At 35.4% G+C, this 26,524-nt stretch overlaps 4 protein-coding genes across 6 annotated transcripts; 3 read left to right on the top strand and 1 right to left on the bottom strand.

The window, feature by feature from the left end:
• The first annotated feature begins 240 nt into the window (after positions 1 to 240).
• On the top strand, positions 241 to 2,965 carry LOC108197719 (large ribosomal subunit protein eL42). Its single transcript, XM_017365410.2, has 4 exons — positions 241 to 379; positions 2,144 to 2,323; positions 2,508 to 2,582; positions 2,682 to 2,965. Exons 1-4 carry the CDS (start codon positions 377 to 379, stop codon positions 2,739 to 2,741), a joined length of 318 nt encoding a protein of 105 aa, XP_017220899.1. The 5' UTR covers positions 241 to 376; the 3' UTR covers positions 2,742 to 2,965.
• A 450-nt stretch (positions 2,966 to 3,415) lies between these two features.
• On the top strand, positions 3,416 to 5,974 carry LOC108197458 (ATP-dependent Clp protease proteolytic subunit 2, mitochondrial). Its single transcript, XM_017365088.2, has 3 exons — positions 3,416 to 3,788; positions 4,806 to 5,233; positions 5,567 to 5,974. Exons 1-2 carry the CDS (start codon positions 3,473 to 3,475, stop codon positions 5,222 to 5,224), a joined length of 735 nt encoding a protein of 244 aa, XP_017220577.1. The 5' UTR covers positions 3,416 to 3,472; the 3' UTR covers positions 5,225 to 5,233; positions 5,567 to 5,974.
• Positions 5,975 to 6,905: 931 nt separating this feature from the next.
• Positions 6,906 to 20,504, top strand: LOC108199389 (ENHANCER OF AG-4 protein 2). 3 transcript variants are annotated; one of them, XM_017367185.2, is made up of 12 exons: positions 6,906 to 7,257; positions 9,934 to 10,010; positions 11,975 to 13,918; positions 13,999 to 14,512; positions 15,587 to 15,695; positions 16,601 to 16,704; positions 16,792 to 16,979; positions 17,736 to 18,378; positions 18,481 to 18,982; positions 19,547 to 19,648; positions 19,745 to 19,835; positions 20,095 to 20,504. In XM_017367185.2, the coding sequence occupies exons 1-11, from the start codon at positions 7,150 to 7,152 to the stop codon at positions 19,813 to 19,815; spliced, it is 4,362 nt and encodes a 1,453-aa protein (XP_017222674.1). In that variant the 5' UTR covers positions 6,906 to 7,149; the 3' UTR covers positions 19,816 to 19,835; positions 20,095 to 20,504. The 3 variants fall into 3 exon arrangements, with proteins under 3 accessions (XP_017222674.1, XP_017222673.1, XP_017222672.1); XM_017367184.2 differs by having other exon boundaries at positions 16,592 to 16,704; positions 19,553 to 19,648; XM_017367183.2 differs by having other exon boundaries at positions 16,592 to 16,704.
• Positions 20,505 to 22,285: 1,781 nt separating this feature from the next.
• Positions 22,286 to 25,887, bottom strand: LOC108197390 (uncharacterized). Its single transcript, XM_017364997.2, has 3 exons — positions 25,350 to 25,887; positions 24,926 to 25,059; positions 22,286 to 23,448 (listed from the first exon to the last, which is right to left on the bottom strand). The coding sequence occupies exons 1-3, from the start codon at positions 25,554 to 25,556 to the stop codon at positions 22,680 to 22,682; spliced, it is 1,110 nt and encodes a 369-aa protein (XP_017220486.1). The 5' UTR covers positions 25,557 to 25,887; the 3' UTR covers positions 22,286 to 22,679.
• Between the last annotated feature and the right edge of the window lie 637 nt (positions 25,888 to 26,524).

The raw sequence follows: 26,524 nt of genomic DNA, 5'->3' as shown, positions 1-26,524 counted from the left end.
TATTATTACTTCATATTGCCGATACATGATAAATAATATCGCGATAAATGGATGAATAATAAATATAAAAAATATATTTTTTACTAAAATACAAAAGAATATGAATATCTAACAATATTAAATCATTAATAAAATAATATGAAAATTTAAGTTATCATAAAAATTCGAAATGCAGAAAAATACGAAGGCCAATGATAGTAATTTTTCCAAATATGGGCTTGGGCTCTATTGTTGGGCCACATGTAGTCTCTGGACCACTCTAAATCACACAGCCCACTAAAACCCTAGCCCTGGCTCATATTTACTTCTGCTAGCTTATACAATTTGAACATTTGATTTGCACTCGATTCGGCAGCGAAGAATCAAGCTATTAGCCATGGTAATTACTCCCCTCTTTCTCTACCGCATATCTATACATACATATGCGTGTATCTATAATTGTTTTGCATATTATTTACTTTAAAATGAAGCAAATCGTGATAATTGTTGTGACACTTTTTTAGGGTTTTTAAAATGATATTTTTGTTAATTTTTTGTTGTGTGTATGTATATGTTCGATTTAGAGCTGTTAATGCTTCTATTTAAGCTAGTTAATTGTTGTAATCTTGAGATTTTGCTAATTACTCCCTCCGTCCCCCTCTGTACGCATTTTTTTAAGGCTCTTACACAATATAGTTTGATAAATATTTTAAACTTTATTTTCTTTTGAATAAAAATTTAATGTTTAAAATTTTACACACAACAAGAAAATCTTTAAAAGAAGTTGTAAATGTATACTTGCATCTTAAATTGCGTGCTGGATTGTTTTAAAAAAATGTAAAGAAATGAGAGGCATAGAGTGAATATTAGGGATGAAATGTCGTAGTGTATCTAAAAGTTGAAATTACTTGAATGTAATATTTCGGAGTCCCGGTGATTAGGCGACTGAGAACTGTGTGATGCTGACTATAGCGTAGCTAGTTAATTGTTGTGCTCTTAAGATTTTGTGATTTATTAGGGATGAAACGTTGTATTGTATTTGATTTTGAAAGAAAATTACTTGAATGTAATATTTTGGAGCCTCGGCGATTAGGCGAGTGAGAACTGTGTGATCCTGACTATAGCGTAGTTGTACTTTTAGTGTGAAATTGTTGCGAGGCAAAGCTGAAGTGAAATTCTTTTATTCCTTGCGTAAGATGGAAGTTTGTTACTTGTTAATTTGTCTATTACACCCAAATAATGCTTTTTACGTTGAGTTTAGTATTCTTGTGGCTACGAGATAGAAATAAAATGAAAATGTAAAATTTTATTTGTGGATATGGTGTTTGATCTGCATCAATATACACTACATGTATTGAACTTATAACTTTGGGCAATTTTTTTCGTTATACACACACAACGAACGTTTGTGGTTACCCTGTAGATACAAGTAGGAGGTTGTATTGTTGAATGTAGTTGTGATGGTCTTGTTATCCTCGTCCATGTGCTAGGAGTGCACCTTAAAGATACTGTTGTAGTGAAAAATGTGTGCTCTATTTTTAGGAAATGACACTTATTTTGTTTAATTTCTTACGCTGCATGATTTGTTTGGGATATGATTATGACTTGGGTTGTGTTAGGTAAGTAGAATCAGTAGAATGTGATGTGGTGGGAAAAGGGTGAAAAATTGTGAAGAAAATTGTAGTTGAAAGAGAGCATGAACTAGTTGAGCGTGGAAAATGTGATGCATGTGCAGAAGTCTTAGGATAGATTTGTGAGGATCTTACTAGGAGGTACAATTGGGTGTTCATATGTTAATTTGTGGGATTAAACTCTTTTCTCAAGTTCGTAACAGAATGGCGGAAAGGATTTTATGCATACTTTTCACAGATGTAGTTTAAAAATCAGTTCAATTCTCGTTACTTTTTTAATAGTCCATTCCACCGAATACATGAATTTTGGCATTAATAAATAATGATTACATAATCCAAATCTAACTGCTATTTAACATTTCCACATATATTTGCTGAAGTTCTCTTGTTTCCTGTAGTTATGACTTTCCTTGCCCTGTTATCTTTGTTATAAGATTTTCTTCATTTTAATGAAAAATTTAAGTCAACTCCAAAACACTTAGCATAATATCATCTATGCTAACAATTATGTAAATGTGTTTTGTTTCTTCAAGGTTAACGTACCAAAGACTAAGAAGACTTACTGCAAGTCCAAGGAGTGTCGTAAGCACACCCTTCACAAGGTCACACAATATAAGAAGGGTAAAGATTCTTTGGCTGCCCAGGGAAAGCGCCGTTACGATCGTAAACAGTCTGGTTATGGTGGTCAGACAAAGCCTGTTTTCCACAAAAAGGTAATAACGGGCCTGGAGCCTTCATTCACCTGTCAAAGATTATTTCTGGTAGTTAAATACATAATAAATACATTGAGGTTTCGAATTAAGGTGCACACCATGACAAGTGCAAATTATATGGTGTGGTCTCTTTATTTCTTGACAAAATATCCATCTTTGATTTTTTTTTGTTTACTCTTGCTAGGCCAAGACTACCAAAAAGATTGTGTTGAGGCTCCAATGTCAAGGCTGTAAGCATGTATCCCAGCACCCAATCAAGGTTTGCTTTGTAACTTTGCAGAATTGCATCAGTTTCCGTCTTAGTTCCTTGTTTCATCATCCTTGTATTAAATTCTAAGACGATTTTGCGATATTGCAGAGATGCAAGCATTTTGAAATTGGTGGAGACAAGAAGGGAAAGGGTACTTCTCTCTTCTAGAAGGTTGCGGCGATTGCAAGTTTGTACTCGGATGCTGCCATAGTGCCATGTCTTTAGGCAGACTACTTTTTGTTTTGATTTTAGCTATTGTTACTTCTCTATGAGTGTAAGATGGTAAACTGTTGGCTTGGACACCTTAATAGATGCTGATTTGTTATTATGAGCTGGATTATGAAGTTTTACTTTGCAAGCCATTTCATTTTCATTGTTAGTTTGCAGTCTAATATTTTCTGTCCACTTAATTAGTTTGCAGTCTAATATTTTCACTCGGATATGTCAAATCTCCTAATCTATATATATCTACGTTAATTTCATCACAACAGTGTATAAACCCATAAATTAGACTATCCAATTGCGCGTAATTTATATATATGATTTTTTTTCTCTTTTTTTGCCAGAATATATATGACTTTAAAATCAAGATAATCACGACATTTTATTTCATTAAACTGAAATTCCATGATCTTCGTTTCATTTCATATGAGAAGATAAAATATAAAATTAAACTATGCTGCTTGACCTGAGCTAATTATTTTGTAAATTTCTTGATAAATTTATGGAAAATATTTTAGATAAAAAAAAAAGACATTGAAGCTGCTGCTTCTTTCTTTTGCAGTTTTGTTAAATAAATATTTTTTTTAAAAAAATAACAGTTAATATAAAATAAAAAAACTGAAGAGGCACAGTTCTCCCAAACCCTAACAAAAATCCCCTTTCTCTCACCGGTCACCATGCGGACTCTCATTTCTCGAACGCTGAGTCAACTCAGCGCCGGACTCGCCAACTCAACCGCCGCCGGCCACTCCAATCACCACCGGAGATGTTACAGTAACTTGATTCCGATGGTAATCGAGCACTCATCCCGAGGCGAACGAGCTTACGACATCTTCTCGCGTCTACTCAAAGAGCGAATTGTGTACATCAATGGACCTATCTCTGATAATACTTCTCATGTTGTTGTGGCTCAGCTGCTGTTCCTCGAGTCGGAGAATCCGTCGAAGCCGATTCATATGTATATCAATTCTCCCGGCGGCTCCGTTACTGCAGGTCGAGATAAAGTTCATGTTTATTGATTTTTATGTGTTAATGTAATTAGTTTATGTTGTTTTTCTGCGGTTTTAGTGGTGATTGTGCTTCAATTTGGTTTGAGAGGGAGAGAGAGAGAGATGCATTTTGCTTTTAGTGATAGAAAACGATGAAATGAGAGAGAGAGGGAGGGAGAGAGAGCAGCTGAATTTTGCTTTTAGTGATAGAAATTTATAAGATGTGTCTCTGTGTGTTAATTGTGCTTCGCTCTGGTTTTAGTGAAGAAAACGATGAAATGACACTATATATGTGTGTGAGTACTGAGTAATTTTGTATTTTGATCCACTCTAGATGTGTGAGTAATCTTGTATTGAGATCCACTCTAGGTGGAGAAGTGGAGAATATACTGCTTCTCTCGTTCTCCAATTATCAGAAGTTATTGTTCGGCATCTCGCCTGTATATATAGATATTGATTAGTAGATACAAGCTTTGGTTTAAGCATATGGAATGTGAATGTACACAAAGTAGGTTAAATGTTGTTTCATTGTCTTCCCATTTTGTTCCTTGTAACCAAACGCAGGTTTGATATCTTTCCTAAAGAATTAAGTGTTAATAGTTTGTATGTTCTCAATATTATTTAGTCTATATGTTATGCTTGAATTCACAACGTACATGACTACGTGCTGTTCATTTTTTTCCCTTTTTTTTTTTTGCGCACTATAGACTGTTACCTCTAGAATTAAGTCAATAGTATACCAAAGTCCTCAACAACAGGCTCCTTCATGAAAAATTGACAGTTCGTGAATGTTGGTAAATACAGTTTCCGTGAGAATGATAATGTTTTGAGTTTGGTAGTTTTAGTAGCTATTCTAACTACAGTGATATAAGTCCAGCCGTGTTAGCCTTAGCTCACCTCACTGATACCAATGCTTTTAGATTATTATGAGACATGTCAATATATGTTGTTGCTTTCATAGTGCATATTTCAATAGTACTTTTTGGCGGTTTCTTACAGCAATTTTTTTTTTATTGTGTAGGTCTTGCAATATATGATACAATGCAGTACATTCGATCCCCAATCAATACAATATGCATTGGTCAAGCTGCATCAATGGGTTCTCTCCTCTTAGCTGCTGGTGCGAAGGGTGAGAGGCGGTCTCTTCCTAATGCCACAGTTATGGTTCATCAGCCGTCCGGAGGGTATAGTGGACAGGCTAAAGATCTGACCATTCACACCAAAGAAATAGTTCGTCTTTGGGATGCATTGAATGCACTGTATGCAAAGCATACAGGACAGCCTATAGATGTAATTCAAAAGAACATGGACCGGGATTATTTTATGACACCACAAGAGGCGAAAGAGTTCGGAATAATTGATGAGGTTATAGATGAAAGGCCGATGGCTCTAGTCACTGATGCTGTTGGGAATGATGGCAAAGATAAAACCTCTACATAAATTCCCAAGGCAAGCACTTTTTATTACTATGTTTCGCTTGATTTTGAGTCAGGGAAATAGTAAACCATATAGAAAATCTAACGAGGGATGACCTCTTGGTCAAATGGTATCTCCCTCACTCACAGAGGTTGAGGGTTCGAATCTTGTACCAAAGTTGAGGGTTCGAATCTTGTCAAAGAAGAGAGGGGTGTTTGTGTGTTTAAACTATCAAAAAAAAACTGTGGCAGGAGCTTTTATATTTGCTTTTGCAAGTTTGTCTAGATTGTGGTGTATAACTTATATTCATAAAAATCCTATGAAAAGGAATTGCTAATCTAATGTGAGTCTGCTAATCATTTTCAGGTCTTAGGCTGGTGTCTAACTAACTTCTTGCTGGGATTAAATGTTTATTTAGTTGGAGAAATTGGGAACAATTTGGAGACCAGGTTTTTCTGCAAATCAACTCTGATGTCAGGTGGTTCATAATTTGAAAGGAGAAGAAACAAAGCATTTCACTTTTTAATTTTCTCTATATTTGTTGCTCTTATACATAATCTAGTTCATGTTGGCAAGATCTGAAATTTAAGCTTGTCGCTTTTGGCAGAATTATTGTATTCATATTCACTTGGATGAGCTGCTAGGCCAGATTAGATTTCTTGATTTTAATGTCCCAAGATAATAAGGGTTCTCTTAAATTTTCGGTCTTGTACATGGTTTGTACGGATGCTGTTATTGAACATAACATCGGAATTCTTCCCAGTCTTCTGCCGATTTTTAGTTGTTGAAACAGTGTTTTATATACCATTTTGATATGGAAGAAGATTACACTGAAAATAATTTTTTAAGAGGACGAACATGAGGTTTTACTATGAGTAAATCTTTTTCCCTCTATCTAGGCTTCTGGTTGCAGACAAATCCGTGTAAGGTTTGTGTTTCAGGGTTTTTGGTGCTTACTGAATATTCAGCCCCTTTATTTCATAGTGTCTCCCTTTATTTGTTTTAAGTTATAATATATGAACTTATTGTTACTAAAACAAAATAGACTATTTGATATATGTTGTAAAAGAAAAAGGTTCGTCAACTGATCAAATACCGACTGACAAAAATGACCAAGAATTTAAATATTTTGAATATTACTTTTTATAATTTAACTTTTTTATATTTGAATTGAAATTTATAGCATTTGATTGAGGTTTGTTCTTCAAATTATTCGAACCAAATTCTTTTCTTTTTTTTTACAAATTCGAACCAAATTCTTTTGATTCAATTCGAGTTAGTCCTTGGAAACATTTTGAATCATGTGTGGGGAAAACCAACTCGGTTCGGTTATCAGCTTATCTATCCGGTTTTTCGAATCATCAAAAATCTATGTCGGTTCAGATTTAATCGGATATCCGGAATTCATATATCCATTTTAAATTTTAAAAAATCGGAGTATTTGGATCTGAATTAGTTATTAGTTATATATAAATATAATATATAATATAAATAAGAATTCTTTATAGTCAAATATCCGATTTTGTAAAAATTATTAATCAAATTCTGAATTGGAATCCAAATTCATATAAAAAATCCGAATTGATTCTTTTGAACTGAATACTGAATCGAAAATTCAAATAATTCGGTTTTCAGATGCTGATGCTCCTTGTCCAGCAAGGCACCCTAAACAAAAATCAAATAAAACGCGTGTAAAATAAAAATAATAATTGCATCGAAGCCTATTGGGCTGAATCTCTTTGATACCCATCATCACCAACACACTCAACCGCCTCATCATCATTCTTCCCTCCCTGCAATCTCTCTCTACATTACACACAACTTTCTGTATCTATATCTTTCACACACACTCTCCGCTTCAACAATTCTAGACTCTTCTCAATCCCACGTCTCAATTGAGTGTCGGAAACGACGTCGTAGCTTGGTTTTCGAGGGTTTTGTGGCCGCCCATGGCTCCGGGGCGAAGGCGCGGAGCGAGAGGTGCGAAAACGAAGCAGTTGAAGTTGGGAGATCTTGTGCTCGCTAAAGTTAAGGGACACCCTGCCTGGCCTGCTAAGGTTCGTGTTTTCGAGTTTTCGTGTTTATTGTATGTCTTGTTTCGTAATTGTTTGCGTAATTTTGGATGATCTTATGTGGAATTAGGTTTTGTTTGTGGCAATTTCGATACGCTGCGGTGCGATTGTGTAATGTGTAGTTTAATGTGTGTTATTATTTGTAGGTGTGTAGATAGACGATATGGATTTAGAGTATTACTTGACCCTAACATTGTAGAGAACTTTAAAATACGAGCCTATCGTAAATTGGAAAGAGTAATGAAAAACAAGCGTACTCCCTCGGTTTCAATTTACATGTCCACTTTTAAGAAAAGAATTTGTTTCGAATTAGTTGTCCACTTCAACTTTCAATGCAAAATCATATTTCCAAAGTCAATTTTACTCCACATATCTTTTATATATATTTCCTAGATCAACCTCATACCACATATTATAGTCATTTAATGCAATTAATTTGTGAACATTCACTTTTCTTAAACCGTGTGATTTTTTTGAAAGTGGACATCTAATTTGAAACGGAGGGAGTACTTAATAGTATAAGGAGACAATGTAATTAGAAGAAACCATTATTGGACGTCTATGTAGCCGTTCACACTATGTACTAGTCAAGTTTGGTGTACGCGTTTTAATTGAACTGTTAGTTTTCTAAACTTATTGAAATTTTAGGCACTTCAATTCGTGTTAGTTATGACTTTTTATAAAGGTCACGATGAGATGTAAAACCTTTATATGTATAGGCCTCAAGCTTAACAACCTATTAAATGTCCTTCGAGGCTTGCCCTTTATATGTACCCCTGGAGTCCTGAGATATTCTTAGTATATACGAGAACCAAAATACATCCCCTCCCGACGTGGCCAAACCATCAAAATCTCCCCTCTGTTGCTATATGTGCAAGTTTAAGGCACCATTTATTATTAAGTACAACATGGTGCAAATGTTGAGCACTGTGTGACTTTCTTGTCAAGTAACACTCACGTGGCGACACTTTATTTTATTGACCTTGTATTTGTATTTATACAGTGTGTAACGTCATACCCGACCTCTTATTTCCTCATGTTGAAGCCCAAATGCTGTAGTTGACATTTTTCTTTCAGGAGACCTTATTGCTTTTTGAATTTCTATCCCCTTCTTTGGGGTTCCTGCTAGAGGCATATATATGTTGAACAGCTAGTGCATGACTCTTGAGACACTAGCGCAATGTCAGATCCATGACAAAATTACTATAAAGATTAAAATGAAACGAGCTTATAATCTATCCATGGAGAAACTTCAACTCAACAGAAAATCCTCCTTGTTCTAATACTAATTCGCAAACCAAACTTAAATTAATTGTGAATATAACTGCACTTCAGTAGCATCTTCCTCCAATAACACATGGTACTTACTTTTAATTCATATTATATCCCTGGTAGAGCTTATGTCTCGTCGCTTCCTACTTTCTATTTTTTTGCTCAAATGATTTTTTTTTTTTTTTTATAAAAAAAATCCTCATTGGTGTTTAAATAACTGGATGTTGCCTTGTACACCTAATCCCCTCGCCCCACTGCCATTTCTTTTGCTACTTGTTTTCTTTTCTTCTACAATTCTTTCATCACAATCCATCTGTTCTTAACCAAGTCACTAGCTCTATAAATGCACTTCATCCTTAATTTTCTCTTGCATGTTATCTTAATCCAACATCAAGCCTCCTTATGGTCCTTACCTTCCTTACTGCTACCTATGAAGTCTTTATAGCCACACTCTTAATCGTATGGACCATTTTGTTTGTATTTGCTAAACATTTTTTTACCTTGGATTTATCCTATAATTCCTCAATTTTGACACACTCTGGGCTATCCAATAGAAATTTTTTAAGGAGTCTCTTACGTAGGCTTCTTTGCTCAACGAACAACCATCTTTACTCATCAGACAGAATGCAATTGTGCAAGCCCTCTATGGATTCCGTCAGTGTCGTACAGTGTGCAAATTTAGAAGTAGCGCATCAGCCAATTGCAAAGCTTGACTTGCAAAGCACACTTTAAAACATTTTTTTCGCAATTAGTCAATATCCCTAAAATCATAGGGAAACTATAGATATAATCGAATTTGCAATTCTAGTAGAATTTTCTTTAATAATTGTCAAAAACATAAAGTTTAATGCTACTATTAGGTAAGGTTAGGAATATTCACTAGTATTCTGATGAAAAATTATTATGCAAGGTGCTGAAGTATTTTCGAAAAGCATTTATTTAATATTCTACCTATTATTATGTTGAATTATTAGCGAGGAGGGTTAGAACATTCGAATCAGATCATTTACATAAGAAGCAATTTTTTTTGAGATATATAGTGCAATAGGTCCTTTTTGACAAGTGTTTAATGTATCCTTTCTGATAAAAGCTTTACAAGTTGAGTTCCGGTTTCCCCAGTAAAGAAAATCTGGGAGGGAATGTAAGAATGTTTCATTTGATTCTTAAGAGACAAAGAACTAGTATCCCTGTGTTGACCTAATAAAAAGCTTGATCTTATAGTTCCTGTATGAGTAAGACTATATCATTGTGTGCTAAATGCACATATAAGTTGAGGACACAATTTTTGTATATTTATTTATAATATTTATATGGCAGAAATATTACTTTGTGTGACTACTAAAGCATAATTGTTTTGTCTGATTTTTTATGTGTGATTGTATTTCCCAGATTGGCCGACCTGAAGACTGGGAGAAAATTCCAGATCCTAAGAAAATTTTTGTGCACTTCTTTGGAACAGACGAAATGTGAGTGCCTTTTCTGTGAATTTATATGTAAGTTTGCGATAGTGCTTTTGATTTCCAGATGCATCTTGTTTTTTAAGTAGTAGTGGAAGATAAATATGAGCCGATGGAGATATGGCCCGGACAGTATGGATCAGACTGTTCCTATATTAGTATGTACGAGCATTAAACTTTGTGAAGGGAGTTATGGTTTTGGATTGAGGAAGAAAGTTACAAGTACTACAGAGGGTAGATGGGAGAACACTCGGAAGGGTGGGGTGAAAACTAATGCCATAATTCTCAGAATGTAGTTACACGGATCATATAACTTGGTGCAAATAAGCTGTCTTCTTTGAGCACTTGTGTTAGGAAGGCATGCATTGTACTTTTTGATTTTCTTTAATGACTCGTGCATGAGTGCTGGTTGTCTAATTTGTATCATGGTCTGATGTGCACCTAATTTGTAGATGTCTGATCCTATAACAAGTATTAAATCCGGAAAACATGCCTGACTCTGTGAATATTGCACTGTTAGTATATAGGGAACTGTTGTTCAACAGAAATAGTCTAAAAAATTAGTTAGCAATGCACTTGTGTTGTGGCGGAGTCATATTGATCAAATTTGTCTGATAATAATTATTATTACTTATTATCCATCACAATTGCTTATAGGTTGTTCTAGTTGTCTATGTTCAAATATGTTAAAGTTCTTCATTGAATAAGTGTTTATCCATGCAACCACGTGCCATAATTGATGTATATGTTATAATTTGCCAAATAATACTTTGTATCTTATAGGTGTTGATGTTTTTTTTTTCCTTTGGATCAGGCATCCTAATATTGATTGTTCAATTCTCATTAAAGTAATCGCAGTGGTTGAATTTTTCTTACAATTCGTTTTAAATTGTCGGAGTAGAAGTACTTTAATATACCAGATATTGCTTTGCTCTGTTGTAATCAGAAGTCTGAGGATTAATCTTATGGTTTGTGAACGAATAGTTGACAAGTTACAAAATTAATAAGAAGCTGGTAGAAATAATCTGGCATCAATTATGATTAAATTGATTATGTAGTTTCTGACCTACAAAAGTTATTGATCATAGCCTGTGCCCTCTTCTTTTATATGCTGTTACTGTTCAGTTGGATTTATATGTACGTGATATCCACGATGAGCTATATATGTTATATATGAGTTTCTTATGTACTAAATTACACATATGGCGATTTGTTTACTGAGATGCTTCCCACAATCTTTTCTATAATTTTTTTTTTCAATACTAATAATAATGTTTAGTTGTAAGAGTAACAATTTTCAAAATGCCAGGTATATCGTGTACTATACTCTTTTGTGCGTTTTGAGTTTTATTCATATATTTTGCTGATAAATTAGTTAGACCAGTAACATTCTCAATAAAATTTTAGTAAAAATACTCATGCTAACTAGACTTACTAATGTGGTACCAGTCACAGCGCACAAGTTATAGTTGATCATGTAGTTAAAATTGACCAACAAATTTAATAGAACATAGCCTGTTCCTTCTTCAGAAATGCTGTTTATGGTCAGTTATAGTTATATATAACGTGAGGTTCAGGATTATATATACGTCACTATTGGTTTTGTATATATTTCTTTATACATATGTCAATTCTGCTTCTCCCAATCTTGTAAAATAATAATGTTTCTATCTCTGTTATTATTTTCTTTAATTTTTACTTGATAAATTATTGTTTTGTGGTAATAGTGCGCTGTATAAAGAAGAAAGCAGTAATTTGATATGCTTAAATATGATATACATGTAATGTTGCTGTAATTGGTTATTCTGTGATTGTCTGTATATTTGGTTGTCAGGGTCAAGGTATGGAAATATATCGTGATCATTCCTAATTTGATATTTAGCTATGATGTCAGTAGCCTTCTCAAAGGGGTTCCGATTTAGTATCTCATTGCTGCTGATTCACAATTATTTATCGGATTCTTTTGTTCACAGAGCTTTTGTTGCTCCTGCCGATATTCAGGAATTTACTATTGAGGCAAAGAATAAATTGGCAGCTCGCTGCAAAGGTAAAACTGTCAAATACTTTGCTGATGCTGTGAAGCAAATATGTGCAGCATTTGAGGAGCTACAGGAAAAAAGTTCGAATGGTGTGGGAGCTGACACTGATAAATCTGATTTTGGATCCGAGGCTCCGTCTGCTCATAGCGTGCCAGATGATGCTGGAGTGACTGCCTTAGAAGTTAAAAATGCTGTAGATGAGCTGCATGGAGAGGAGGTGCTTGAAGTCCCAGCAGATCACAGTTTTGGTTTGGAGGGCTGTTCCCAGAGACAAGGTGAGATGGACAGTAAAGACAGCAAGTCAAAAAATAGGGAAGGCACTGTAGTTCCTTCAGAGCCCTCTTGGATAGTGAATCACATCAAAGGCTTGATTGCTAGTAAGGACAGTAGTCATTCTGAGGCAGGACGATCTTCGGGTGGAGGTGGAAAGGACAGTTCTTTACCAGTGCCTTCATCAATTAATCCACAGTATGTGGATAGTGGACCTAAAGAAGCTACAAACGGTCACAACTCAAAAAAGATAATTTCTGGGTCAAGAAGAAAGCTTCAAGCTGATAATCAAGTGCAAAAAGTTAATCGTTCAGGTGCAGACAAGTCATCGTTACATGGTAATTCTAGTGATCATGCGAATATGCTTAAATCTGGTGAAGGTAGAGCATGGAAAAGGTCGGGTTCCAGTGGTATAAAAGAATACTCTCCAGATAAGTCAAGATCTAATCTGGATATTCCAAGTGACAAAAGAAAAAAGCAAAATTTGACAGATAAAGTACATCCTGATCGAGCAGAAGATTTACTGGACAAGAAGGTTACTACTACTAAGAAGCATGACGTAGCTGACCTTTCTGGCAGGAATTCTGTTACCAAGTCCCAAATTGGTCATGGAAAGAACAATTTGGTAATTGATGCGGCTTCACATCCTGTCAAAAGATCTAAATCTGAAGATATTACCCTTGATAACTCCAAGGGGTCTGTCCAAAAAAACCAGCACAATGGCCAACTTGATAATAAATCAAGGAGCACAGAATTTAGAAGGTCTATGTTGCAAGGTAATGTTGAAGACTGCTTTGCACCTAGGGATGAGGAGGTTTTCCCGCCTAATAAGCGGCAGCGTCAGGTACCTGACATTGCTGATGGCTCTTCCACTAGGGCATCTGACAGCAAAACAGGAAAAGGGCCTGTTCGGAAAAGTGACAGTTTTTCTGATAAAGCCAAATCACCAGCTGGTCAATATCCAAAAAAGCGGAGAGCTGTTCGCCTGTATGATGAAGATGATGATGAGCCTAAGACTCCAGTTCATGGAGGACATGTCAGAAAGGTTGATGCACCTTTAGGTGTCTTGGGTTCTGTAAAAAATGGTCCTTCTAAGAGTGGACAGGCGACAGGCATACTTAATGATAGCGTCCCATTGAAGGTGTCTTTGTCAACTGTCAAAGTACTTAATGAGTCCTCGATGAGTTCTCACAAGCATGTAGAAGTACAGAACCCCATACAAGCCTCGACACATATTCCCGTTAGTCATATGAAAGCTGAATCCGTTATGAAATCTTCTGAGGAGTCAAAACAACTTGGACTATCTCCAGTGCAATCTCCCTTATCGGTTTCCACTAGGAAGCCTGTCGTAGAATCTCTTAAAGCCAATATGCTAGTGGGCAAGACATCTGATAATATTTCTTATCGGAATTCTCAATCTAAGTCTAATAAAAACATGGTTGTGTCTCCTGATTGCACAAATCATTCTCCAAGTCAAGGAATGCGTGAAAGAAATAAATCTATTGCTTTTGTGGAAAGGAAGAAAGATACTCCAAAATCAAGCTCAAGGACGAATGACTCGATTCTTTTAACAGACAAAACTTTGGATATCATTTCCAGTGGTGACAGGTATGCTAGAACCTTTGTCTGTTTGTAATATGGCATATGTTTGTGGTAGTCTTATGTTTATTTGTTTTGTGATAAAATAGGATGGACAAAGACAAAGAAGCAGCCAGAGAAGATAAAATGTCTGTGCTCTTGGATGCAAAGATTGAGGACTCGTCTTCATCTATGAAGCATCTTATTGCAGTTGCTCAGGCGAAAAGAAGAGAAGCTTACTCTCAAAGCTTTTTTCATGGAAATTCTTATTCCGATGTGTCTGGAGGGAGTCCCAATGTCGTGTTTGCTATTCCACCTATTCAACCAAGCTCGATCATCCAACCTGATACTCATGGATTTAATGCTCAGTCAACTGTACCTTCTCCATCTTCTCAAATTCCTCGGCCTTCAGCAGATAATCATCCTGAGATTGAAGAGTTTGAGGATCTAAGATATGGTTCTGGGCAGCGAGCTGCTAATGATCCTCTTACTGGTGGCACTGAGGCAGCTGTTGCTCGTGATGCATTTGAAGGAATGATTGAGACCCTCTCACGGACTAAAGAAAGTATTGGGCGTGCAACTCGTCTTGCAATTGATTGTGCCAAGTATGGTATTGCCAATGAGGTAATAGATTATGTTAACATTATTTTTGCTAAATTATTATATCAAGATCTGCATGTTTTTATCTGAAATAACTGTTTTTATGAGTAGAATGTGGCTGCATTGTACTGATCTATTGCACACACTGTTCTTTTCATTGAGAGTTGTCATTGATGCGATAACGTTCCTACAATCTTGTCAATTTGTAATAATATTATAGTTCTGGGGAAGCCTTGTCAGTCTTGTCCGTTTTTATCATAGTTTTTGTCTTTGTTATTTTTTCTCTCTTCCTATTACTTGGTTATACTGCTTGTGTTCCACAATCTTGTAAAACCTGAAACTTGCTATTTCTGTTCTCCTATGTCATATCATTTTTCAATTCCACTTGAGAGTTTTTTGTGCTGGAACTCAGTTTCATTTTTGTTTTTATGATATCAGTGTTAATATAATTTCGTGTTTATTAGTTTGTTTGAGGGTAAATATGTGAAGGGCTTTGTTTTCTTTTAGAAGTGATAATTTTATTCATACCTTGGACTCTTGGAGTAAACATGACTTCATTTATGTTTTAAATCTTTGAATTGTTCTTTCACATATTTACTATAAGGTTTGCAGGGTAAAGAAGATGAGTTTAATCTTTGATGAATTCGCGCATTTCGCGTTGCGCTTATGCTCTAGGGGCCTTCTGACTATGACTGTTTTTTGCATTTCTAATATGATGTTTAATATGGTTTTGAAGAAATAGTAAAACAAGGGCATGGTATATTTGTGTTTAGTTGATGGTCATATGATCGGTTTGTCCTTCAGTCGCACTCACATCTTGATTATCTCTTCCTATAAGTCGATTCCTCACTATTATCATTATTTGCATTTCCAATATGATGTTCAATATGGTTTTGGAGAGAGTAAACCAAGGGCTTACATAGTAATTTCTATTGCCTGCTATACATCTTTCTATATACTTGGTCCTATGAAAGTGTTTGGCTACTGTTTCTCTGGAGGTATTTGCAGATTGCAATTTGAGGTATCTTACTGATGGTTGGAAAGTATGGCTGTTTAATTTCTGTATATATACATATTCTTAATCCCTGAGATCTGCAGGTAGTGGAGCTTCTCATTCACAAGTTGGAAACGGAGTCTAGTTTTCATCGCAAAGTTGATTTGTTTTTTCTAGTGGATTCCATCACACAGTGCTCTCATAGTCAGAAAGGTAGGAAATGCAGAATCAGTATCTGTTTATGGTTGGTAGTGTAGTTTTCTTTATCTAATAAAAAAATGGTCAAATCTTTAGCATATGTGTGTAAATGCAGAACCTGTATCTGTTTATGATTGGTAGTGTGATTACTCAACATGTATGTGGTACAATAGTAAAATGGGAAATATATTTTCTATATATGAAAAATGTTCCCCAGACTCTTCATTTTGCCTCGAGTATCCGCGTCTTACACTCGACACTCGGACATAGGTATGAGCACTAAAATACTTATTTATAGCCAAAAATATGTAGGCCCCATTTGGTGTTGCTGTTGCAGACAGCAACAATAGCTTTTTGCCGAAAAGCAGGTTAGAAACTGTTTGGTAATTTCTGTAACAACGCTTATTTTACCGCACTTTTTTTAACAACATAGTAGTTTTGAACAACACTACCAAACAAACCGGAGTACTTTAAAAATGCCCAGTCTGACTTTTGGGCACGTATCTATGTTGTACACTTCCAGTTCCAGAGTCAGAGTAAAAAAGAATATGAATATGTTAAATACAAAGTATTAAAATTTAAATGAGCAGTAAATATTTTCTGTTTTAATTTAACAGATTTTATGTGATATAAATGATTATGAGTTTAATGAACTAAAGGAATTTAATTTTCATGTTCTGTAGAGTCTTTGGAATACAAGGAGCTCAGTTTTATAATGTTAAAAACTAATCTTATTATAAAATTTATAAACACTGAAAGCAGGCGGGCTAAATAAAATAAAATATATTTGATTGTACTATGTGAACCAACAAGGTGGAACTCTTTAAAGCATGTAGCCTTTTCATAATGTATAGTTGGTGATATCTTGACGTGTTTTCGCCTCTTTTGCCTGATTGGTTCTTCTTTTTAAGGCATAGCAGGAGCTTCATATATTCCTACAGTTCAATCTGTGTTACCTCGCCTCTTAGGAGCTGCTGCTCCTCCTGAAGCTGGAGCTCGGGAGAACCGCAGACAATGTCTAAAGGTATTGTTTATTGTAGTGTGAGTTGAGTATCAGTATAGCTCTTAGATTTTCATCGGTATAGTTATTGGTTCGACCTTCCTATTGTAGGTCTTGCGTTTATGGCTTGAGAGGAAAATTTTGCCAGAATCTCTTCTTCGAAAATGTATGGATGATATAGGAGTTTCAAATGATGACTCATCTGCTGGAGCTTTTTCAAGACGTCCATCGCGAGCTGAGCGGGCAGTAGATGACCCTATTAGAGAGATGGAAGGCATGCTTGTTGATGAATATGGGAGGTATAGATTAATATTTGTTATTATCTGAAGATGCTACTTTGTTCCTTATTTGAGTCGATATATGTGCATGAATAAACACGTACCCTTGAACCTGGTTTTCTAGTATATCTGTCAAGTGTTAACACATATTCTCAGATCAGCTGTTAATAATTGCTGAACCTTATGATTAATAGAAGAACAGCTAAATGTATTAACACTATGATGATTTGTGAGGCCCATCTATGATAAGCTGTGTCATTATAAGTAAAAGATTAGTTACAAGTCTAATGAAGTCTAGGATGTGGAGGAAGTGCGGATCATCTCACTTGTTCAACTATTTGAAGTTCACTCATGATGGATTTGCCTTACTCCTATAATCTTACGTTGTCTTGTATACAATTATGTGGGTTTGCAAGGCTCTACTTGTTCATGTAGTAGAATTGTAGTGAGGTACAATGTTACTATACTCTGGTCAAAGATGTCCTATATACCATCTTAGTCATGCAATACAATGAGTTTCAGTGTTGTTGCAAGCTCATTTGATGTTTGGACATGATTAATCATCTAAGCAGTATTAAGATCACAAGCACTGAACCTCAATGTTTCTTTGTTACTTACCATCAGGTTTTTCTTTCTACTGGAACAGTTGTCAGTTGTAGTTTGTCTTCCATATTTATATGTTACAATGTTGGAATATTAGTGGATCGGAGCTTGTTATGTTGAAAGAATGTGACTGATTGATTATATCTGACTGCTTCGTTTTTTTGGTGGTTGTAGCAATACTACATTTCAGTTGCCTGGCTTTGTGACTTCTCATGTTTTCGACGATGAAGATGAGGAAGACGAATTTCAAATTCCTACATGCAAAGAACATGCTGCTGATATATCACCAGTCGAGCTGACTTCTACAGCTGAAGAAGCTCAGAAGCTTACAGTCGACCAAAATGACAGGCGCCACTGCATCTTAGAGGACGTGGACGGTGAGCTTGAAATGGAGGATGTATCAGTCCACTTAAAGGATGAAGGTGCTTCATTCGAAATTGTTTCAAAAGAAGAGCAAGGTTCAGACATTATATTAGAAGCAGACTCAAATACATATGCACAATTGCCTTTTCCTATGGGTTCCCCGCCATCACCTCCTGATTCTCCTCCTGCAACTCCCCCTTTGCCCACTTCACCACAACCACTATCTATACCTCCTCCACCGCCTCCATCAGCTCCATTATCACCTCCTCCACCGCCACCTCCCCCTGCCCAACAGGCACAACCACATCCTCCACCTCTTGTTAGCATACTTCCATACGTAGCTCCTCAGTCATCTGTTATACCTCAACCTTCTTCATTACCTCAACATGTGCACCCGCATCCATTTCAAGCATCAGTAACATCATCTTCACCAAATTTGGCATATCAACTTCAGGTACCCCATAAGCATTTTGTTACAGCTAGTGCAAGGAACTGAGGCTTTGTCTTGTCGTCTTTTTGAAGATTTCTAATTGCAATTACTTCAATTTATTTACAGGGTACCCAGCTTTCCCAGTTGGCCGGAAGTAATCCTCATGGAGCTCATATAGATGCCAATATCAGGAATGGGATGTATATACAGCCACCATCTTGCTATGCCTCTTCAGGAGTTGGCAATGTACATGAGCCTACTGGTTATAATTCAGGAAGGCCACTTGATTGTGGTAATACTGATCAGTACATAAATCATCAAACTGCTCAACCCAGTCAACAATTTCAATCCATGCCTATGTCACAAAGACCTTTCCATCCTGCTCCACCATCGCAAGCCCCATCGAGTCAGTTTTCATATTCAAATTCAGCTGTCCAACAACGTCCTCAGCATCAATACCCACAACCATACACATTACCATCACATCCTGATGGACCAAGACAATATCATACTGATGATAAATGGAGGATGCAATCAAGTGAGTTTAGCACCAATAATCCTAATGGCCCATGGATAAATGGAACGAGAAGTTCGTTGGTACCACCAGTCCCCCCATTTGCTCATGACGGTATGCGGGCTTTCGTTTTTTTCTTTTATAATACTCCCTCCGTCCTCTCATTTCTTTACAGTTTTTTTTCACTGCTCGACACTCATTTTAAGGCTCTTATAAAACATAGTTCCGTAACTTAGTTTGAGATTTTCTTTTTGTGTATAAAAATTCATATATCAAATTTTATTCAAAAGAAAATTAATTAAAAAATAAGTTACGGAACTATGTTTTTTAGGAGCATTAGAATGCGTGCCAAACTCTCGTCCCCCATGGTAAACTACCTGGGGAGACAAGAGGGAGTACCTTTTAGTTTTTGTGCCCCTCAGAAGCGTATCTAGGATGAATTATGTAAAAAATTGAACTATTAGTACACAACTACTCATTATCAAATGGGATAAGGGAAAAACAGTCTTATTAGCTTGTATAGAAAATTAAGCAAATGCCAGGTCTGAAAACCCTGAGCAGTAGATGCAATGCATAAATGAGAAGGCATTTGAAATGATTTAGAGTTCAAGGCTCTTGTCTCTTGATGATCCTTTGTGCTGGGAAGAAATATGATTATTTTTTTAATAAGATCCACAGTGGCAGGTTATTTTCGGCCACATCTGGAGAGGCCTCCCTTAGTTCCTTCCAGCTTTCAACAATCTGCTGTAAACGCAATTCCAGTGGTACCTCCAATCCCAGGTGATCTCTTTATGTAGGGATATTTTCTTCACGTCTTAAAGTAATTTCATCTAATTTATTTACTTAATATGCATTTTTTTCCTGCCATTTTGTCAGGACAAAATGGTCCCCAGATGATCCCCTGTAGACCAGACATGTCTTCACTTAGTTCCTGGAGGCCGGCTTAGGCCAATCTAATACTACATGTGTAAGTTTTATTTCTTCATTGCTTCATTTAGTTCTGTGAATAGTCTGGAATTCTCTCGGTAAAAATTTGTCACGAGATTATGTGCTACTACAGTGTGTGTTTGTAGCTTATATGCTGTTGACTTGCTTTTGTTGCATAGAAAACTCCTGTACTCTGTTTGATATGTTTGTGCATCTTTCTCGAGAACCCCCCTCCTCCCCCTCTATTTTTTGTCCTTGGAATCCTCTGACTTCAATTGTTATATAATTAATGATTTCAGTACTTCTGAGGGCCGTGGCTGAAGAATTGGGTTGTTTGTAAATCATTTAGTGAAATATATATCAAGCACAGAACGGAGGTGTTACAAAGTTTTGAGGACTTGCAGGACTCTGTATATTATAATTTTTCCTGGCAGATGATTCTTGAAGAGATTACTTCCAAGTGTAAGCCCATGTTTCTCTTAAATACATCTAACATTAACTGTTGTAATTATATCTGTAGACTGTAGCACTAACAAAAATGTTTTACACCTAAATCTTTACGTTTAACATAGGCTTATTGAAGAACCACAGATAAACTTCCTTTTAAACCTTAATGATTCACTTTTTGAAAAACTCTTTTGAGTTGTGTTTCTTTTCTTTTTTAGAATTATGTGATGGGTTGGTAATGAAATATTCTGTTATTTGTTTACATGATTTGAGATGAGGCTAAAAAGTGTCGTACTTTACCTTAATATTTCTTTTATGTTCATATTCACGTAAAAGTGGGGATAATGTGAAATCCAATTGCATAACCTTTTCTTTCCCAGTGTTGGCATGTGGTTGAGAATAATGAAACCACAATGCAAAAATGGGAATGTTTTATTACATAACAGTCAGATACCTATAAAGTCTGTTAGAGCTTGGAACTGATGTAAAAGTAATCCGAATACCGTGTGAAGGTTTTATGAATGGGTGCAGGAGATGTGCTATTTGTGGTTATCTATTGTTTTGCTTTTCCATTGAAATTTTGTGAAGTGCCAAACATCTGTTTTTGGTCTTTTCATTTTCTAATCTTAAACAATGAAATTGTATTTATGTTATTAACCCATCAAACTTGGATCTTGAAAAGTTCTGTACAGTGAAGTCTTTGTGACCTTATTGAATACTAGCAGTCTTAAGTTAAGTCGAACTTGTATATTATTAGCTCACGGCTCACGCTAAATGTGAATTTTAGGTGATGAATTAGAAGTACAAGTGTATGTGTAAGTTGCAAAATATTTTGACCAAACACAAACAGTATGCTAGAAATCGTAAGGTGAGTGAGAAACAATATATGTGGTGTGTAAAAATGTGGCGGTGTTGGATTGTTGAACAGAAGCGTAATAGCATGTAAATACAGACATTTAATATGTGATAAAATTGCATTATATCATGCGACTGGATCATTATTCAAATGGAATTAGTAATACAGAGATAGGAAGAATTGAGAAGCTGATTATGAATTTCAAGAATGTTGATTGGGCAAGAAGCTGATTATTGATCAATTAAAACTAAATCCTATCTTAAGTAAAACATGCAGCTATTTATTGTTTTTGGTTGATGTTACTTGTGAATGCGGAACTTGTAAATGGCGCATGTCACTTGCAGAAAACGGGGTCGGAGCAAAGCTACATTTCACACCATGTTCATATACGCCTTCCATCTTCCGTCTTGGAATATAGGTGTCTTGGAATATAGGTCGATTCAATTTTTTGCCCACATTTTTAAGTATTTTGACTGCATAGTTATAATAATTATTTTTGAATTTTCTTTTTAATTATAATATTGATCATATATTTTTATTCATAATTTAATTAAAATATTGATTATAACTATACGGTCAAAAAACTGAAATATATGTGCCAAATTCATCAATGAGTATTACCAGTAGAGTAACGGTCCCTAGCATATGATTCTGAGGAATCTGTTAAATAACACACTAGTTTTTGATCATTGGATGAATATCAAGCAATTAAGATTATGAAAAAGTTTCTCTCCCTCTATCCCATTTAATTGTATACGTTTCTTTTTAACTGCTCGACACACATTTCAATGCTCTTATAAAATATAATTCCATAACTTATTTTTGAGATTTTCGTATAAAAATACAACATCCAAACTTTAATTCAGAAAAAGAAATTTTTAAAAATAAATTACACAACTACACTTTACAGGAGCATTAAAGTCCGTGCCGCGTCCCCGTCCTCCAATGTATACTACTCGGGGGGACGGAGGGAGTAATTCATATATCGTTTTTTAACTACTGTATGGGAAAAATGACCCCAAGCGCTAGATGAGTACCCATACAACAGTTAAAAAGCACCGTATATATTAAAATTTTGTTAATAATCATATTATTAACAACGACCGAGAATCAGCATGTTATTTACCATATCCTTGACAATTATATGTTAGGGACAGTTATCTAGGGACAGTTACCTTACAAGTATATGTATCAATTTAATAACAAAGTTTCAGGACTGCGGTACATGATAATCTTTTCAAATCTGTGAACACTTGCTAAACCAATTCAGTAGCAACACTAAAAGATCCTGAATGTAAATATTGAACTAATAGAAGAACGAATAAATTAATTGGATGGGCGGGTAAAAAAATCATCCTTTCCTTAATGTTCTCGTGTACGGTATGACTAGTACTTACTATACATTCTGTATGAAGCCTCATGTTCCAGGTATGGTTCAGGTTTCAACTCCAGTAAAAAAGGGGGACCTTGAACAATTATATAAGTTAGCAGCCTCACTTGCGACTTGTATTTCCATATGCCTCGGCATTGCACAGTCCAATGAATTATATAGCAAAATTGAATAAGTAATGAGGAATCGTACTAATCAACTGCAGTTTTGTGTTTTTTGCTGGTTAATGATTTTGGGAACCCGTCACACCTTGGTATGGCAGAAAGGGCCTGGAAATCTGGCTTTAACCCCCAATTCACCGTTGGCCAGATGGAGGAGCTATTCCCCGAGTCTTCTTGGAAATTCGGTGTGCTATATGATTTCTTTACTCCACCCGATTTCTGAACTAAAGAATCACCTGCAGCAGCAGATACAGAACTCTGCCCTAGTGTTTCACCATTGGCACCAGATACGGCTCGGTTCGCTGCCGCTCGTAGTGATAAACTTTTTCCAGCAACAACTGAAAACCCATTGCAGCTAGCATCCTCCTTCAGCAACGTCTCAGGGGCAAGGTAACTACTAAAGTCAGCTACGGATTTCAGACGCCGCCTGGCTGGATTACCGTACCATTTATCAAATGTTGGAACTGATGCATCATCGGGCGGCACTCCATTTTCCAACTTAAAATCACTAGCTATGCTTTTACACTTTCTATGAACACTTAAAGGCGAATTTATACAAGTTGAGGGTTTACCAGAAGGTCTATCTTCCAAGTATAAAGATCCTCCATTCTGATAGGAAGCCATTTGGCATCCTTCTGAATCAGTTTTTTCTTCGAATGACGTAAGGTTATAATAGCCTCGTAAATTGTGCATGGCTGGGGAAACTTTCCGGTCAGGAGCTTGCAACTTCAGTGATTGCAAGGTATCAAATAAATCAGAATGTCGTCGTAGGGGGGGAGTATGTACCGAGCTTCTTGATCTACAAATAACAAAGAGGAAATGCTTTTGCTAAAATGCAGTAATTCTTATTTTTTTTTTGCCAGCAAAAAAAAAAAGTAATTTAAATGACTACATTTCAGAGTCCAGAACATATTTGAGCAGCACTGCACATCATCAATTTTCATCGCTTAATGTACACTTCTTGGTCTGTACTAAACATTTATCAAAATATGGCAAAAAAAAGAAAAGGAAAATCATAAAATTTAAGTAGATCCTAATTTGCCTGTACACATTTAAATCACTATTCACATCATAGAATATCATATTAAGCTGTACGTGGGAGGTTCTCATTGCTTACATGATAAAATTTCAATGCGCAATGAAGATATAATTTTATCCATAAAACCTGTAGAACTTTAGGGTAGGGATGGACATTCACCCTGCTTCCAATCCCTGCCCCATTTGGATTGGGATTCGGGCAATTTTTGGGTACAGGGATGATTAAATATAAAATTCGAGCACCGGAGCAAGTTCGAGGACTCTCCATCCCTGAAATTTCACGATCATAATATGACCATTATATTCATATATTAATATTACATAAAATATTCAAAATAAATATATAATATGTATATGTACATGTCACTTAAAATAACCGCTCCATTTTATTACCTAAATTCTTTCACAGTATAATATCAATTAATTATAATATTTCTAATTTTATCTTTTTATTATAAATAAATATTAATTTAAATATATCATAAATAGAACATATTATATATCATAGCTTATTAAATTAATTTTATTCATAAAATTATATTAGAGAATATAAAATAAATTATTTTCTATAAAATATGATTTTCCCGACTTCCTGTAGATCCCCGTTCCCCTCATGGAGTAAGAAAATCCTTGTTCGGGGTGTTGTCAGTATAAAATAGTAAGACAAGCCTCGATCCTTCCATATATCACTGCATTGACAATTTAAAATTAACCCAGTGTCAATGATGCTCTTAGCAGCATTGCGTATGTCTATCATATCATAACCTTTTTGGGTCACGACTTTGGTACCATTTTGGGGCATTTGTTTGCAGCAAATATCCAAGTCAGTCCACTATATTTAGGCCTTTCCATTTTCATAAGAATACAAAATTCAGATATAATGCTCACCCCATTATCATTTTATGTATCTTGCTAACCAAGATTATCTACCCATGCAATTTTACATATACTTTAGAATATTATAGTTTCATTTATGCTTATTCAGTACTAATGTCAAGATCAGTATACTAAAAAACTATTTCTTCCTAAATCTTAAGGACTTGAACTGCCATATGCATATAATAGCAAGTGCAAGGGAGGTGCACATTTATAACAAATGAAGAATTAACAAAAAATTATAGGTATTTCTCTTTATACTCGAGGGATGCTAGATTTATTACAAGTAGCACATTTTTTATACTAAACAAATAAGGAAACAGAACGGTATTTTACACCAAAAATGTGATCTTTTATCTTACCTCGGAGCATCATCAGAACCATCTGTTATGGCGGGAGAAGGAGGATGCCTTCCTGGAAGTGGTATGTAAAGCGTCCTGAGAGCAAACATTTGAACATCCGAAACCAAACCATTTAGCTTCTTCACGTCTGAAACCTGACATGTATACATTTGTCAGATGAACAAATTAAACAATAATGATGCTAACTACTCATATACATATATACAGCACCAATTCTATCATAAACCGTACAACACAATCTACACACTCAAAATCGCTTATAATCAGCTTCAAACAAAATCACAAAATTCGACAACATAACGAAACAATGCAGCATTCTTATAATTCTTTTCTATCTAAACATCTAATTATTTACACGAATATCTAATCAATGCATTCGCTAATCAATCCAATCATAAATCGGGACAAATTGACGACATTTCACCTCAACTCCGTATTTAATTGCAACTCCAGCTAATGTATCGAATCTCGAAACGGTATGCTCAATATAATTATCACCACAGACACCACCAGGAGACGGATTAAACGAAACAGGCAACGACGAAACCGAATAAAGCTTATTCGACTTCGATTCAGATGATCGATAATCATCGAATCCATTTCCTACACTGCTTCCCCACTCCTGCGCCATTTCGGTATGTACAAACCCTAGCTCAACCTCGATTACATACAAGACAATGTATCTCTGTGTATGTATATGAATGTACAGGGCTAATTAGTTGAGAAACGTGAAATTACATGATGAATTGTGTGTTTAAGATCTGAAAGATCAAAACTTGAGGTGATTTTGATGAAGAAACGAGGGATTCATAGATCTGGTGGAGATATCGCTGTTGTCGTGGCTTTTGTGAATGTAAAAATAGAGAGAGTGAATATGGTGCGATACACACAAAAAGTTGTATGTAGAAAATAGAATTTGGTGGGTGAAGGAGGAGAAAAGGAGGAAAAAAGAGAGGGAATGGTGATGATGATATCTATTCTTTTAAAAAAAATTAATATTTGTCAAAAAAAATAATATAATTTAATTCATTTATAGTTATATTGATATAAAACTAGTCTTCTTTTTTGAAATCATACGGTACTATTCATTATATATTTTTTAATAAAAGAACTGATGTGAAAAAAGAAAAAAATAAAGAGTAGATTCCAGATTTATGACAGAACTTTACCCAATTTTGTATTTTAGTGACCGAAATTTCAAATTTACGGCGATTGGGTAGTTCCTTTGCCAATCTACTGTCATTGAATGTCTCGTTTGTGCATTGCCATTGACCTCGGTTCTTTATCTTCGTCTACATTGCATATCCAGGACATCAAATTATTTATGTTTTTAGACCTGCAGGAGAAGGTGGTGGTAAAGCTTCAAAGCCTGTCAGAAAGGATTTTGAAATAAATAATTTCAGTAACGCATGTGACCGTCGAAAATGCGTCCCAGTGAAAACGCATTTTGAACTCAAAAATCACATGTCCACAGTAACTCAATTTTTGTCAATATCTTTTCAAAGAAATAAAAAAAAAAAAGGGCATGACACAATTGTATTTTTAAAAAAAAACTCTTGTTAAAGTTGCACGTTTCAATAATAAAAAGGGTCATTTCCA

This window comes from Daucus carota, chromosome 8 (assembly GCF_001625215.2).
Source record: "Daucus carota subsp. sativus chromosome 8, DH1 v3.0, whole genome shotgun sequence".
Taxonomy (NCBI): domain Eukaryota; kingdom Viridiplantae; phylum Streptophyta; class Magnoliopsida; order Apiales; family Apiaceae; genus Daucus; species Daucus carota.
This window is presented reverse-complemented; position numbering and strand designations above follow the sequence as displayed.

Bases quoted from the DNA above. Each gene is read 5' to 3' on its own strand.
- LOC108197719 (XM_017365410.2), top strand. The intron at 2,324-2,507 runs GTAATAACGGGC...TACTCTTGCTAG, and splicing joins AGCCTGTTTTCCACAAAAAG to GCCAAGACTACCAAAAAGAT. The intron at 2,583-2,681 runs GTTTGCTTTGTA...GCGATATTGCAG, and splicing joins TATCCCAGCACCCAATCAAG to AGATGCAAGCATTTTGAAAT.
- LOC108197458 (XM_017365088.2), top strand. From the start codon at position 3,473: ATGCGGACTCTCATTTCTCGAACGCTGAGTCAACTCAGCGCCGGACTC. The intron at 3,789-4,805 runs GTCGAGATAAAG...TTTATTGTGTAG, and splicing joins CGGCGGCTCCGTTACTGCAG to GTCTTGCAATATATGATACA.
- LOC108199389 (XM_017367183.2), top strand. From the start codon at position 7,150: ATGGCTCCGGGGCGAAGGCGCGGAGCGAGAGGTGCGAAAACGAAGCAG. The intron at 10,011-11,974 runs GTGAGTGCCTTT...TTTTGTTCACAG, and splicing joins TTCTTTGGAACAGACGAAAT to AGCTTTTGTTGCTCCTGCCG. The intron at 16,980-17,735 runs GTATAGATTAAT...TGGTGGTTGTAG, and splicing joins CTTGTTGATGAATATGGGAG to CAATACTACATTTCAGTTGC.
- LOC108197390 (XM_017364997.2), bottom strand. From the start codon at position 25,556: ATGGCGCAGGAGTGGGGAAGCAGTGTAGGAAATGGATTCGATGATTAT. The intron at 25,060-25,349 runs GTGAAATGTCGT...TATACATGTCAG, and splicing joins CAATTAAATACGGAGTTGAG to GTTTCAGACGTGAAGAAGCT. The intron at 23,449-24,925 runs GTAAGATAAAAG...TGTTATTTGTAG, and splicing joins GGTTCTGATGATGCTCCGAG to ATCAAGAAGCTCGGTACATA.